The sequence below is a fragment of the Cryptomeria japonica genome, chromosome 2 (genome assembly GCF_030272615.1).
Source record: "Cryptomeria japonica chromosome 2, Sugi_1.0, whole genome shotgun sequence".
Classification (NCBI taxonomy): Eukaryota; Viridiplantae; Streptophyta; class Pinopsida; order Cupressales; family Cupressaceae; genus Cryptomeria; species Cryptomeria japonica.
In genome coordinates, this window is record NC_081406.1 from 481,159,822 (window position 1) to 481,175,683 (window position 15,862).

The 15,862-nt window shown below is 36.8% G+C and overlaps 1 protein-coding gene across 1 annotated transcript in view; it reads right to left on the minus strand.

Annotated features, from left to right (window-relative positions):
• The window catches only part of LOC131050448 (uncharacterized), a 97,230-nt gene that overhangs the window by 37,365 nt on the left and 44,003 nt on the right, over positions 1 to 15,862 (minus strand). The window contains exons 2-4 of the mRNA XM_057984659.2: positions 10,382 to 10,455; positions 9,983 to 10,132; positions 9,563 to 9,848 (exon numbers count right to left, since the gene is read on the minus strand). Coding sequence (XP_057840642.1) covers positions 9,563 to 9,848; positions 9,983 to 10,132; positions 10,382 to 10,455 — 510 coding nt within the window. The remainder of the gene's footprint in view (positions 1 to 9,562; positions 9,849 to 9,982; positions 10,133 to 10,381; positions 10,456 to 15,862) is intronic.

Genomic DNA, 15,862 nt, shown 5'->3' on the forward strand with positions numbered 1-15,862 from the left:
GAGAAGATTTTCAACCAGTGCAGGAAGAGACTATTCCTCGCCTCAAGGTGTTGAAGCAAATTCCTATGTCCACATTGATCCAGGAGGGAGTTGTTCACGAAGGCAATGTTTATGATTTTATGGTTGGTATTGTTCTTTGGCCACGAGGAATTTAGTGTATGATCATGCAAAGGATTGCATGGAGATGGAGGGATCAAACCAAGAGATACAATCCAAGATCCTTACATCTATTGAAGAATTATTGCGACAAGATGTCCACGCCTCTAGCAGTTTAAATTTGGAAGAGTTGAAAGAGAAGACGAAGTTTATTTACTTCAAACAATTAGAATCTATAAGGAAGAATCAACTAGATGACTTGGTTGCTCTCATGATTCACATCAACAACTTGCAGAAGCTTGAGTCGGATTGGGAAAGCATCTTCGATGCTTGCTCAAATGCTTTAGATGTGATCAATTTGCAACAGGAAGGTCTACCCAATGTTACGATGGAGGAACTCAACTCAGACTTAGCTAGATTCGTTGAGTATGCAGCTAGAGAGAGAGATGCAGGACAAAATCTTCTACAAGATTCCCTACTTAATGACTAGGCGTTATCCCATTGGAACCCCATTTTTTATTCCACTTTTTAATGTAAACCCTAATTAGGGCAATGTTGGCATGATCTCGGCCCTTGGTTCTAAATGAATCTTGGCCATTCATTTTGGTTGGAGATTCTATATAAACCCATTTTCCTCTCATTTGTAAGGGAGAGATTTTTTATAATTGTCACCTATATGCTGCAAAAATGAATTTAATCATTGGAGTTTGGTGATTTTATGAGATTTTGAAGCATTGTGTGGTTCTCGTGCCTCCAAAACTTAGATTAGAATTCGTTTTCAAGTATTGTAGATTGAATGAAAGATATTGTTGATTGCATTTGAATGAAATTCATTTATCCTGTGATCAACTGGAATTTAAAACGGAACTTAACTTCAATTTATGCTTGTACATTGATATGCATCCAATTGATGGTGTTGATGTTGCTTAGTATGAATTTGAACATCTATGAAATTACCTTAGATGATTGCACTAAGCTTGTGTAGAGTTGTTCTTTGATAGCAATACCTAGCCTAGTTGAATTTCATTGAATCATTCACTATCTCTTGCATTCTAGTTTAAAATAGGATTAGAGTAGAGTTTCTAAACCCTCATCCTTTTGCATTTTATTTTAAAATCCTTTGTTAGAAATAGATTAAGAGATCAAATTGCAAGATCCTAAGTCATTTGAAATCATTGGCAAGCCTATGATAAGTTTCAAATCTTTAGAACAATTGTGTAAGTCCCCAAGTAAAAACAGCAATTCGCATCAAACCATTGAGTTACCCACATGTCAAGAACTGACCATAGAAACCTTGGAATCATCTTAGTTGATCGAATATTTAGCATTTGGGGTAATTTTGTTCAAGAGGGTAAAATACTTTGGTATTTTATTATGTTTTCAAAGTGCCTAAAAAACACATCAACGGGCAATAAAAATGGTTTTCCCAAGAAACCAAAAACACTATCAAAATAATCTATTAAAACCAAACAAGAGAAGTATCTAGAAAAGGAAAATCTCATTGGGCAGTAAAAATGGTTTTTCCAAGAAACTAAAAAAGCCATCAAATAATTTGTTAAAACTAGACCACAAAAGTCTCTAGAAAAAGAAAATCTCCTTTGTGTGATTTGGCCTAAGCTTGGCTCTGTCTATACCATGTAATGCAAATCATGGTTGAAAAACTCAGACTCTACAAAAATTCGGCAAGGCCCGAAAATGCAACTCGGTAAAAAACTTGTCAACTTTAAAAATTGCTTAAATTTCATTAGAAACACTATAAAAAACCTACATCGGACTCTGACAAGGTTGTTAATGTTGAAGATTTATAGCTGCGATGGAGATCTAAGATAATATCTAACTCCTCCTCTCCACCGTGGAGTCTCTTCACTTTTCGGTCGGTGACTCTTCCTCTCCACCATGGAGTCTCTTCACTTCTTTGTCAGTGACTCTTCATGTCTATGTGGCTGACGGTGTAGTTGTGGTTGTAGGTGACTCTTCATGTCCATATGGCTGTTGGTGAAGATGTAACTGTTGGTGTCTTTTCTTCTTCCTTCGTGGTGTCTCTTCACTTGCAATTTCGATTCTTTATATTCATTGCTCTTCTTCTTCGGCAGATGAATAGATATATATTCCTGGCTTCTCTCATTTGTCTGTAGCAAGTTGAGAATATTGTGTATGTAGTTTGTCAAATCAGATATATTATATGTTTTTTGTGTTCTAAATTTTCAGACTTATGAAGGTTTATAGAATGTATAAGAGATGTATCATTTGACTTCATAGTCAAGATTGATTTGTGGAGAATCAAACTTATCTTATTGAGATTGATAGTAATCTAAAACTATCAACAGTTGTATTCATTTTCAGAGATATAATAAAGTTCATTTTTTAGTGGGCTGGGTTTTTCACCCTCAAGTGGAGAGTTTTCCCAGGATAAATTCTGTGTGTTTTGTTTTAGATTTTTGTGTTGCTAAAACATTAACATGGTATCAAAGCAAGGTTCCTTCTATAGAGCCTAACCACTTGAAGGTAGATCCTGTGCTTCAAAGGGAGTCTGACATATCGTCAGAAGTAACCTTGGACGAAGAGGTCAGAAGATTGATTTCATCTTCAGAGGGAGCTTGTGGAAGCCTTACATTTCAGCTCCAGAGGGAGCTTGGCATTTCAGCTTCAAAGGGAGTTTGTCATTTCAGTTTCAAAAAGAGATTGACATTTCAGCTTCAGAGGGAGCCACGTCATCATGAAAATTTGGCTAATGCATTTTTCTCTGTGATGGAGAAATTTGAGGTGAAAGCCCTTGCTAATGAGTTCTTCTCTGTGAGGGAGAAGTTCGAGGTGAAAACCCTTGTTAATGAGTTCTTCTCTGCAAGAGAAATTCGAGGTGAAATCCCTTGTTAATGAATTCTTCTCTGCGAGAGAAGTTCGAGGTAAAATCCCTTGTTAACGAGTTCTTCTCTGCGAGAGAAGTTCGAGGTGAAATCCCTTGGTTAACGAGTTCTTCTCTGAGAGAGAAGTTCGAGGTGAAATCCCTGGATCCACCCTCTGGGAGTAGCTATGGTGGATCCACCCTTTGGGAGTAGCCATGGTGGAAGTCATGTGTGTGACTTCATTACTTTATTTTATGTTTTTCTGATTCACCCTCTAGGAGTAGCTATGGTGAATATTGTTATGCTGAGATAAAAAAAATTTATTTGAGAAAATCTGTTATGAGATTTTTTTGTTGACATTATTTGGTTGCAGCTATGTGTACTTGTCATGTGATGACATTTTGAAGATCTCTCTCTTGCTAAGAGGGAGTGTTGAAGATTTATAGCTGCGATAGAGATCTAAGATAATATCCAACTCCTCTCCACCATGGAGTCTCTTCACTTTCTTGTCAGTGACTCTTCCTCTCCACCATGGAGTCTCTTCACTTCTCTGCCGGTGACTCTTCATGTCTATGTGGCTGACGGTGTAGTTGTGGTTGTCGGTGACTCTTCATGTCCATATGGTTGTCAATGAAGATGTAATTGTTGGTGTCTTTCCTTCTTCCTTTGTGGTGTCTCTTCACTTGCATTTCCGATTCTTTATATTCATTGCTCTTCTTCTTCGGCAAATGAATAGATATATATTGTTGGCTTCTCTCATTTGTCTGTAGCAAGTTGAGAATATTGTGTATGTAGTCTGTCAGATCAGATATATTATATGTTTTTTGTGTTCTGAATTTTCAGACTTATGAAGGTTTATTGAATGTATAAGAGATGCATCATTTGACTTCATTGTCAAGATTGATTTGTGGAGAATCAAACTTATCTTATTGAGATTGATAGTAATCTGAAACTATCAACAGTTGTATTCATTTTCAGAGATATAATAAAGTTCATTTTTGAGTGGGATGGGTTTTTCACCCTCAAGTGGAGGGTTTTCCCAAGATAAATTATGTGTATTTTGTTTCACATTTCTGTGTTGCTAAAACATTAATAGTTAATGCCCTGTTGGCTCCCAATTGAGGTTTTAGAAGCTCTATAAAATGCCAACCACAACAAACAAATAAATTTGGAGAAGGATAAAGGAACCACATCGAGTGCCAACAACTTTAAATGGGTTCTAAAACCACTCAAAAAAGCTGACAAAACACAACCAATTTTTTATTTTTCTAACTAGAAATAACTTAAGTGAATACGGAGGCAACACAAGAGAAAGGGGGACACTTAAACAAAAAGTCCCACATAAATTATCTTAGATTTGTTATAAACTTGAGCCAACAAAAGCAAGAACAAGAAGGGACTCAAGCAAAATTAACGTAACAGATTTGAGTCCTGTTGTGACCTTTTTCACACACCACCCCATTGCAAATGGGGACCCCCCTATTTTTGCTTTTTAGGGTTTTACTTTGGCGTTGCAACTACTAATCACCAATCTTTTTACAATGAGGAGTTAGAGTTTTTGAGAAGTCATCCCGAGCCAAATGGAGAAATCATGCTCAGAATCATATTTGAATGTTGTCAAAGTGCTTAGAAGGTCTAATGGACGAGGATCGCAATTGCTTTGAGTCATTTCTAACAACTTTCTATTTTTAGGAATTTCTGCTTTTTGCTTTTTTCTAAAAATAAGAAGTTTGATTTTTTGGCACTTTGGGCTCATTCCGAGAAGCAGCTTTTTTTGGCTTGCTTTTTTGCTTTTTTGCTGTTTTGCTTTTTCTACTTTTTTTAAAGTAGAACCTGGGTTTTGTTCCTCATGTCATTTGGTCACCGCCCATGTTATCGGATTCGAAAAATTTTGCCTACAAAAAGAAAGGCCATGTTTTTTTTGCTTTTTTTTGGAATTAGGGTTTTGATCCTTAGGCCATATCATTACTGCCCATGTCTTCAGATTTGAAAATTTTAGTTTTGTTCCAGAAGATCACTCCTCAAGCCATATGATCAGTACCCATGTCCTCAGAATTGAAAAATTGTCTTTTAAGTGCAAAAAGCAAGGTAAAAACCTAATTAGAGTTTTTGGTCCAGATGATCCAGGTATGAACATGGCAAGTCAGAGATGGACATGACAGTTTGAATAAGTGTGAAGACATGGATGTCCAAATAAAATTCACCAAAGGGAAGAATGGCAGACAAAGGTTGAAGTCTGCCTTGTCTAGAAGCATGGAAGATGGCACATCAACTTGTATGTCCAAGCTCTCTTCAAGTCTGCCCATGAAAAAACAAGTTGGCAGACACACAATAAACTCCTACCTTCAGTTAGCTAACTCATGGCAGAGGCTAATCAAACTCCTACCCTTGGTTAAGGTCAAGCAAACCAAGATGGCAGGACATCCATGAAGTCCGCCCAAAACAAGTGGCTAGTAAACATGGCATGACCTCTCCAAAGTTCGCCCATGCTAGTGTGGAAAGGGATTGTCAAAGTCCACCAAGGTCAAGATGTCAAAGGTAATGCAAAGTGGAAGCATGTCCAAGCTTCCTTGAACTCTGCCCATGCACAAACAAACTTGGTAAGCACACGGTAAACTCCTACCTTCAATTAATAAACTCATGGCAAGAGTCAATTAAACTCCTACCTAAAGTTAAGTCAGCAGCAAGGGAGATTTTGCAAACAAATCTTCAAGTTCGCCTAAGTTGGATTGAATAAAGCAACTTGTCCAAAGGTTGGCAAACTCCGCCTAGGCACATAAGGAAGCATGTGCCAAGTCCACCTTGGCAAGGAAACCATCAAGTCACCAAGCATAAGAAGAATGTCGAAAAGGTCTCACAATCTGCCAAGGCATAAGCAAAGAATGTCCAAGATATGAGAAAGTCCGCCCTAACACAAGGAAGATCCAATGAAGCATGAAATCCGCTAGGCACAAGAGGTAGATGGCAAAGAAGTCACAAAGTCCACCTTGGACAAATGGCTAATGAATATCAAAGTCCGCCTAGGAAGAGTTGAAGTTGGCAAAACATTGGCCAAGTCCGACTTGGCATAAAGGACTCCAAATCCGCCATGAAGACAAGGTTGAAAGAGAAAAGCAAAGGGCATAGACATGTTAAGAAGAAAATTAAATTTTAAAACACAAGTTTACCTAGGCATAAATGGAATATGTGAAGATGCCTAAGCCAGACGTGAAAATTCGCCCAAGATTTGAAGATCAAACATGAAGATCAACTTGTTATGGCCAATAAAGAAAAATGGCTAAAGGGAAAAGCAAATTTGACAAAATTGCACATGAAATCGAGGGTCAATCAACGAACAGGTTGGAAAATAAAAGTTGGACACATGAAAAATGGCTGTATGGAATTTTCCACAACAAGAGAATCAAATTTTGACTAAGTGTTGGAGAGGAAACAGGAAGAAAGAAGAAGAACAAAGAGGAAAATAAAAAGGAGATGAATAAAATTCTTGTCCAAAGGCAGAGTTTGTTCTACTCAGCACAAGCCAAATTCAGAATTGAGGGCAGAAACACAAACAAAGTTCATTCAAGCATAGAGATGGCCAAAATCTTGGCTAGATGTTGAAGGATCCACATGAAGGTGTCACAAAATAAATTTGGCTATGGCAAATACTTCACAAAAAAAGTTCCAACTTCCTCCATTGTGGCGAAGGCATAGGGAAGTTCTTCTCCAAAATCAGGGCACGAGCTTGGCGAAGATTCCAAACTCCTTGAAGGATTTCATCTCTTGAAGAGTCAAAGACAAGCTCCCAATCAAGATCAGATAATGGCAAGAAGACTATTCCAAATAGATTTCCATACTTGGGCAATTTTTCGGCACATATTGGAGAATTCAAGGAGGACATTCGGATTGTTTCAAGTCAACATGTCCAGGTTCAATGAACCTGACTTATCCAGAAGCTTCTAGAAGGACCACTTCACAATGCAACAACCTTCTATTTTATTACTGGTTTATATTTAGCAAGAAGGACAAGTGTCCTCAAATGTAATTTTCTCATTGGTCGAAGGGTAGTTAGTTGTAACAAACCCTAATTAGGGTTTTATTTTGTAATCTCGACCATTGATTTGAAATCAATCTTGGCCATTGAATTGTAATTGGGGAGCCTATAAATTGAGCTCACCCCCTCATTTGTAAATCATGCGAGCATGTTGCAAAACATGTTGAGATAAGTAATTGTTGCTTACAACTGCCAAAGTAATAAGTAATGCATTGTTCGAATTGATGGTGATTTACCTCTCTTATTTTGGAGTTGGCATGGTTTTATCCCTCATCATAGTTTAGATTTTATTTCATGTATGTTAGATGAATGAAGGATTTGATAGTTTAGATTGGTGAAACATTTTGCTCATACTTTTGTTCGATGGATGATTTTCATTCAATGTGTAAAGTGAGCCTGAGCTTTGATGTGGATGTTCTACTTTGAGTAATATTGTTCAATTGTTGGTATTATTCATAAGTGTGAAAATCTTGAGCACAACCTTAGAAGATTGCACATGCTTTACGTAGTTGTCCTAAGTGTGGCGAAAAAAAAGTATTGTTATTAGTTTCACCCAGTCTTTACCGTCTCTGGAATTCTTAGGAATAGATTAGAATTTCTAAACCTTATCTCCTTTTCAGTTTTCTTGAAATCCATGATCCAAACTCTAACAATAGATCTTCATTGTGAATTGAACGAGCCAAGCATAAGTCCCCCTTGTATTTCAGCACACATTACCCAAGAAGCTATCCACATAAAGTCGCCCGTTCACACATATAGACCTTGGAGTCACCTTGTGGTCTTTCTCGCAATCTTGGCACAAGTAGTGATTTTGTTCAGGAGAGGATAGAGAATCCTTGCAAGTATTCTAATTTTCGGTATATGATAAAACATACACCAAGTCCCAACACTACCCATGCTCCCATTTGAGTAAGATGAGAGTTATCTAATAGTAGGTCCTTATTTTTGAAGTTGTAGTGAAACTACTAACAAGAAAATAAGCGCTTCAAGCTACAATTAGAAAGGTTTTGTCATAGCAGCAATATAGGGCTGATAGGCAAGCTCTATGCAAGCAATTCATAACATGGACACAAATTTGTCAATTGCTTTTGGTCTATTGTAACAATTATGGATAAGATGTTAGCCCCCTTCATTTGAGCACATTAATTTGTTATCTCTTCTACTTTTTGCAAGGAGAAATACACTTCTTTGCTCCTCTCCTACTTTCTAATCACACATCAAGGCATCAGAAGTTTAATTTTTGCCATGGTATATTAAACTTTCATTAGAGCAACTACACAAAACAAATTTCCAATCTAAAAGCACTCAAGTTGGAATGCAAAAAGAGAAACAAAAGTGTCATCATCAGATAGATACTATGAATTATCAGGGTATAGCGAGCACATTTATCACTATTTTATGGATCCATCATTACTAGAAGGATTGTACTTCTATTGTCTCCTAATACATAAAAATTATAAGCAATTCTCATTGAAATTCATTTTCTTTTCATTACAGTGCTTTTATTGTGATGTATGGCTGTGTTATGTTCTACATTTAGCGGCAAATTGAAATTGGGCATTGCTGATTCAAATTCTTATCATTTGTAATTAGTCTGCATAGACTCTGCACATTAATATGTCAAGCCCATCATTTAGTGTGAAGCTCTAGAGTATGCATCCAGCATATATAAAAGCTAGTATAATAACATAGTAACATACCATGAACCTAAATGTTATGACCCATCAAATTGTTTGAAGATGGAGTAGCTGTTTGTTAGGATTCCATTGATAATGACACTGTTTGGTAGCAGACCAAGCAAAAAATTTCAATGTAACCAGGAAAATCACTTCTGGCTTTAATGAGCTAACTCTCCTTTTTACTTTTTAGTCTTTTAGAAAATGAATCCACCAATACCCCCTGTTAGACATGGTGTACCCACCATTTGGATCAATGTGTCCACATTCAATACATTCAGGCTAGTGGGCAGGATTTGGCAGGTAAAATGAAAATAGGTTGTCTCTTAGTAAAGTCTACAAAGTGGCTTGTTTCCTCTAACGTCAGGTGAGCTTATGTCTTCCGGAACCTTTTCTCTTTGGCAATCTGAATAATTGAATCTAATGCCATATCTAGCATTCATACTGCCCTTGGAGTTGGTTCCAAATGTCTATAGTTCTCACATTTCGAGTTTCAGCTCTAGATTTCTATTTTTCTTGATAGATATTAGTCAAATACCTTAATATATATTAGGCTTTACCTGTAGGTTTCAGATGAAAGTTTTCAGTTTTAAGTTCAGATCTTAATCATTTTTTCTTTTAAAGTTACAAATGCTCATTATTCACTTTAATAGCACCGATTGGATAAGGCTCAAAGCACTAAACGTTATAAAATATTTTCCATGTTGTGTTAGAGATGTTATGATGATTAATCACATGTCAGAATTGATGAAATATCTTTTCATCTTATGTTCTTTTTAAAACATAAATATGGAAAACACGAATGAACTAGAAATCAAACATTTAGCTATTTAAAATGTTGAATAAAAGAAATTCAATAAACAACTTACACAACATACTATCTAAGAAATAAAATGGTCTCCAGAAGTTGTTACCTGCCAATATGTAAGAAAAACAACAGACTTGATGATTACAAACTTTGGAACTGGCTTGAAGGGTTGGAGAAGATCTTTACATGCCGCATAAAACAAAAACAATGCATACAATGCCAAAGAATATGATACTGTGTAGATGATTGTCACATATAAGTAGCCTTGGTTTGTAGCAAAATTCCCATCCTTATACATTCCTTTTGCATACAACACAAAGGTAATCACAACAAGGATTGGTTTCAGAATGACAAATTGCAGACCCCCTTGCTTGCACCGTCGAATGAAACGTCTGTAAGAAAGAAAACTTGTCTTATGAGTTTCTTATATACAAGGAAAATTGCATTGGACGAAATGGCAAAAAAAGACAATGCACAGGCAATTTATTAGCACAACCAAGGCAAAACAGTGAGAAGTGATACAAACCCATCAAGAGGCATGGGAGGAAAACAGCATGTCATGAGACACAATGATGGCTTCAGTAAGCGTCCACTCAGGCTTGTGACCACAACACCTGGGCCTCCTAACCATGCAAGACATAGTGAAAGAAAATTATATATAACCCATGCCTCGTACCTGCATATGGGTACAAAACGTAAAACATGATTAAAAGGTCCTGGTCATGTTCAAACTTCAAGTATATCCCCACATTTTCTTAGGTCTCTTGTTTCGCTAGTATTAGCAAGGTACCAGCCAAGGTAGGCCATACAGATACATTGCATCCAAGGTAAGCCAATGTTGCTAGATAAGAATGCTAGAAAAAGTGATGTAGAAACTTATAATCAATCAATAAAGCTGAGTTTTCTTTTGAATTTTGATACTCACACTTCTCGAATAGAATTGAAATATATGGATTTGCTGCTCATCACAAGAGACATAAAGGACATCAAGGCAAACACCTACCAAAGCAAAGAAAAAATTAGATGTTACAATGGCGGTAAAAATCCTCACAAGTTATATATATTATATAATAAAAATTAAAATTAGTCCAATTCTATGAGCATTTACCTCAAACAAAACAAAAAGCAATTAAAAGTTTGACGAAGTATTGAAAGGAGAGATTTTCTAACTCACTCAGTCAACATAGAAGGCTTATAATGAAATTCCGCTCAATAATGAACAATTCTAATAACACGTATGATAACAATTATCCAATATTTAAAGTAAAAGCCTACTCTCCAAATAACTTAACAAACTGACAAGAAGTATACTCAAGGAAATAGCATTAATGCAATTACAAAATGAATCAAATAATGGTCTTGTTAAAGCCATAAGCATGATAGGGGTCACCTGAATTAAGCCAACCATTCCAATGCTTACATAAGTATCACTCATAGAAGCAAAAATCAGCAAAGCAAAAGATTTCCACAATGATACATGACATCAAAATTTAAGTTTAGACATTCATATAATTGTATCAAATTCAATATTGAAATTAAATCAAAGATTCAAAATGTAATGGACATGGTTGAATCAATCAATGATAGGCTTAATATAGTATGGCAGTAATCAAATATTTAAATTAAAAGGGAAATTCTGTCCTATTATAAAATGTATCATGATTCATAGTTTGTTAATGATAGTGATAGTAGTCTAGCAAAAACAAATTATGAGTAAGATGGAAATTTCTAATTTCATCATTCAAAATTCAAACTCAAAGTTCTCAATAGACATGGCAACATAAATATATTTAGTACAACTTCTCCTAAATACAAATATTGCTCATTTGGACTATCAATATCAAAAGAGCTCTATGAATCCGGGTCACTCTATGGCTCAAGCTTCTCCTCAATCCACCTAACATCTTTAGGATCAACATCCCAATGTGCAACCAATGTCTATCAATCTTGAAGTCTCAAGTCACAGAATTGTAACTAGCTTCTCTACTCTTCTAAACGTAAGTTTATACTCTATTCCTCTTAATCGAGTGGACAAAGCTATAGATGGACCAATTCCTCTTTGTAGTAAAGAAACTAGCAATTTATAAGAGTAGGCGAATGGAAAGCTCCCTCAACTCTAGTATGTCCTTCCCATGCCATGCCATGTCCACTAGACAATAGGATCGTTTTGTGCAAGAGTGACCCCACTATATCCTCTTGTTTGCTAAATGAACAACCCCAAAGATTGACAAATTAATTCCACTATCCCAAACTCTACTTTCATTCTCACACTATACATCTTCAAAAGCCCTTATTTATGTCGTCATCATCATCAAAAGGAGAAGCTATGTTAGATCTAATTGCATACCACTTGAGATTAAGAGCGTAGGGCCATTTCCACCTCTTTGTGACAAGGCCTAATATGCTCATCATAGAATTGTAATTCAAGATCCTTATCACAAATTGCTTGCTTCTTTTGATCAAGCATGTTGTCAAAAGTCTCATAAATGTCTCCAACGTTTGGAGAGTCTATATTGGCATGCCTAATCACCCCCATAGCAAGTGATAAGCGAAAATGGCGTGTCCAATACCATGAACTTGTTGGTGGAAATAAGCCACACCCGGACCGACGATGGATTGGTCCAAGAGGGGCCAGTAGCTCAGTGGTAGAGCACTCCAGCAGCGTATGGAAGGTCCTAGGTTCATGTAATGTCCCCTTTTCTAGGTGACATGAGATGAGTAGGGGTTGACCTACCATTCGAGTTCCCGTAGGTCAACGACATGGTTAGGGGACTCATTCTGAGGGTCATGGAGCTTTGCAGGGGTTCTGTGAGCCGTTTCGGACCTTCAGACAAGGTCTCCTATTTTTTAGGGAGAACTAGCAGTTGACTGAATGACCACCTAGGGGACCAAGGAGTAGAGCAGGATCCTTTTGAGCAGTTACAGGTGTTTGGAGAGAGCTTCCTACTTTTTAGGGAGATTCCCTACTTTTAGGAGGTTGTGGCAATTTCCATATTTGAGGTTCCACGAGACCATACCATGGTTTCAGTTTCAGGAGATTTGGGTGTGTTTCCTAGTTTCTAGGAGCATCCCTAGATTTTAGGGATAAGACTGCCAATGGATCCATGATTTCCGACTTCAGTCACAAACAGGTGGCAGGTTCCGTTTCAGGCTTTTGGAGTCATTTGAGCCTTCTGCAGCTATTTGGGTTATATTTTTAATATATTTAAATATTTCCTAAGTTAGCGTTTAATTATTTAAATAAGGCTATGTTTATAGCCATTTTGGAGTAATAAGGGGTTTTTGGCTTCATCTGGATGCATATGCCCATGTGTTATAGCTCGTTGGAAAGGTCTTGAACTTTTCTAAATGTTTCCCATTTGTCAGGGACCCTTTTGATGAACGAAATTCTTTTATATTAAAAAAGTGGCGTTTTCTCTATACTTGGCGACTAAAAATGAGAAATAAGACTTTATAAGCCTAAGCACACTTTTCATACACTTTTAGGGTTCGAGCTAGAGGGAAGGAGTTATAAGGAGATGGTAACCTAATTATCATCCATCTTTTACACATTTTACATCTTGGATTTGAGATTTGGCTCTGGAAGAGCTTTTCAGCATCTGGGACGCCAACCCCAATGCCTTGCCTGTTTGGGACGTAGCCCCCAATACAGTGGTTTGGATTTGCTTGCAGCTATTAGCATCTTGGAGATTGTACAGCATTCTTTCTGGAGGTTCAACAATTCTGACAGAGTTCAGCGTGGGGTTTGGGGTTCCTAACCAATTGGGTGTACTTGGCAGCCGTACGGCTGTACCTGGCAGCCACTTTCCTTCCCACATGCAGCACTTGGAGGGCTGGAATCTTGTCGTAGCTTCATTCCTAGTTATGTTACTCTTTCAGCATTCAGGTTGGAATTATTCCTGTTTGTAATCTTCCTGGAATTATTGGAAATCTTCATCTGGTCAAATATTTGATTTTATATTCAGAAATCTGCCTTGAATCGAATTTGTTTTGGCTGTATATGAACTTCATTTTCAGTACTTTGTTCATGTACTTGTACTTCATTATTTACTTGTTGAAAAATCATCAAAATACAAAAAGAATCCAACCCTTCTGCAACTTCTGTCTATTTCTGAAAGAAAATATTAATGAGCAGGAAAAATCAATTTAAAATAATAGAAATTACAGCAGATTAGTAAAAGAGATCCATCAGGGATCTTTCAGTTCGAGTCCTAGCTGGTCCATGTCTCAATATGGTATCAGAGCCAGGTCCAGACTAGGAGCCCCAAGCACACGAGAGGTGTGGCTTAAGGGGGGGTGTTGGTGGAAATAAGCCACACCCGAACCGACGATGGACTGGTCCAAGAGGGGCCAGTAGCTCAGTGGTAGAGCACTCCAGCAGTGTATGGAAGGTCCTAGGTTCGAGTCCTAGCTGGTCCATGTCTCAACAGAACTTACAAAACCATTGTACCCCTCATTTACTTTATATGATGCACATATCGCTAGATCCCCTAGGGGCACCATAAATAGTATTAGTTTTTGCATTATAACAATATGCAAGGTGGACAACACACCTTTCCCAACACAAACATATTAAATAAAAAATTCTTTCTTGATAGTGGATCACCAAGCATCGTCAAGCACCTTTTGTCTTGCCTTCTTTACTTCTTCAATCTTTGACTCAATCCACATCTTCCACAATCCACAAACCACCATGGATGGTAGAGCCTCCAGCATTCCTTCTACAAAAATGATATAGTTAACATATCTAATCTCAACTAATTTGAAGAATTGTTTCTTCAAAAAACATTAGAAGAATGAGAGCAATGTGTGGTGGATACATACAAACATTTGTACATCTTTATTTCGACCATCATTATCTTCACTAAATCTATTTTTTCCTATCTCTTTCAAATCATGTACATAGCATGGAGTCCAATGAATGTATTTGTACATACCTTTAACCATCAAACTAGCAAACTTACAAACACATGTTGAGGCAATGACAACTTGCACAACACTAAAAGGCCCGATCATCTCTATGGCCTCCCTCAAAAGGTCATAGTAATTAGCATCCTTAAATTTCCCAAAGCAATCAATAGCTCTTAAAAATTACGAACCAACAAGACATGTAAAAATTATATCAATGAATGGCCAATGTCAAATATTAGTCCACCCATCCATGATAGTAAAACAATTTGTCTTAATCCATGTTTGCCTCATGTCCTCCATCAATACATTTACCTTTATATACTATTTGTTGAAGGGCAAGGTATGCTAACTATTTTCTCCAAGGTAGAAAACAGTAGAGAGTCCAATTGCACTTGTTTTTCTTAAAATTTCTTTGAAATAAGGAAACCTAGCCACATGAAATGGGATTGCATGGGCATAAAAAAAATTGGCCACTAAATCATCAACTTCCTCACTTTGTTGCAAATTCGATTCAACAACTCTACCACTATATTTTTCCCACCTCTTAACAAATGTGGGCTTCCTCTTCTAGCCAATACATTCACATATTCTAGAATAGATGGTAATGGTAAGGATGCATGTCTACTCAATAGTTTTTGCCTCACTCTCCATAACCAACTTTGACATTTCAACTTATTGTTCCAAAGTTAAATCCCCACAAACTCTAACCTTGTGTTCACCTTCATCTAATAAATGGTGCCCAACTCTATTATAACTCCCATAAAAATTAGTTTTGTAAATATGTCAAGAAAAATGCTTGTTGCCCCCTACATTTTGGGTTTAATTACTGCCCAAAATAGTCACAAATTGCATCAATCGATTTTAGGAGTTGAAAAGACCTTTCACAAAATCTTTGAGAGTGTAGCAACATGGTTTGTCAGTGTTGCAACAAAACTAAAAATCTGGATATTCAAAAGTACAAGAACCCCTAACACTCCCTTCAACTTCATTGTGCCTTGGATTTATTGACATTTACTTCTTCATTATCAATTTCACAATCATCACTATTGCTTATTTTACTAGCAAAAATGAGAGAAATGTTTGACTAGCTGCTATAGGACTGTGGTTTTGTGTGACTAACAGAAAAGAAAAACTGAAAACAAATAAGCAAACAAAGTCCATAAGTTTTATGACCAAAAGAAAAAATGAAAAATGAAAGTTATAAGAGCATAACATCTGTCGAACCTACCTTGCAATGGGTGAAAATGTATTCAAATAGTGATTGTAGCCTGTAAATGGTATTCCCCTTCGCTTCTTTCTTATTCTAAACATTTGTCCTTCCTCTCTCAAAAAAACTGCTGCTGAAAAGGTTTTCAATCTGTTAAGCTAAAAAACTCTAGCTAGGCAACAGGGAAAAACAAAACAAATCAAAATTTTATGTTTGAAGGCCTTTAGGGTTGCATAAGGGCGTGAGATGGCTTGTGGACCTCCCACACCCCTTTTAAAATGCCAAAAT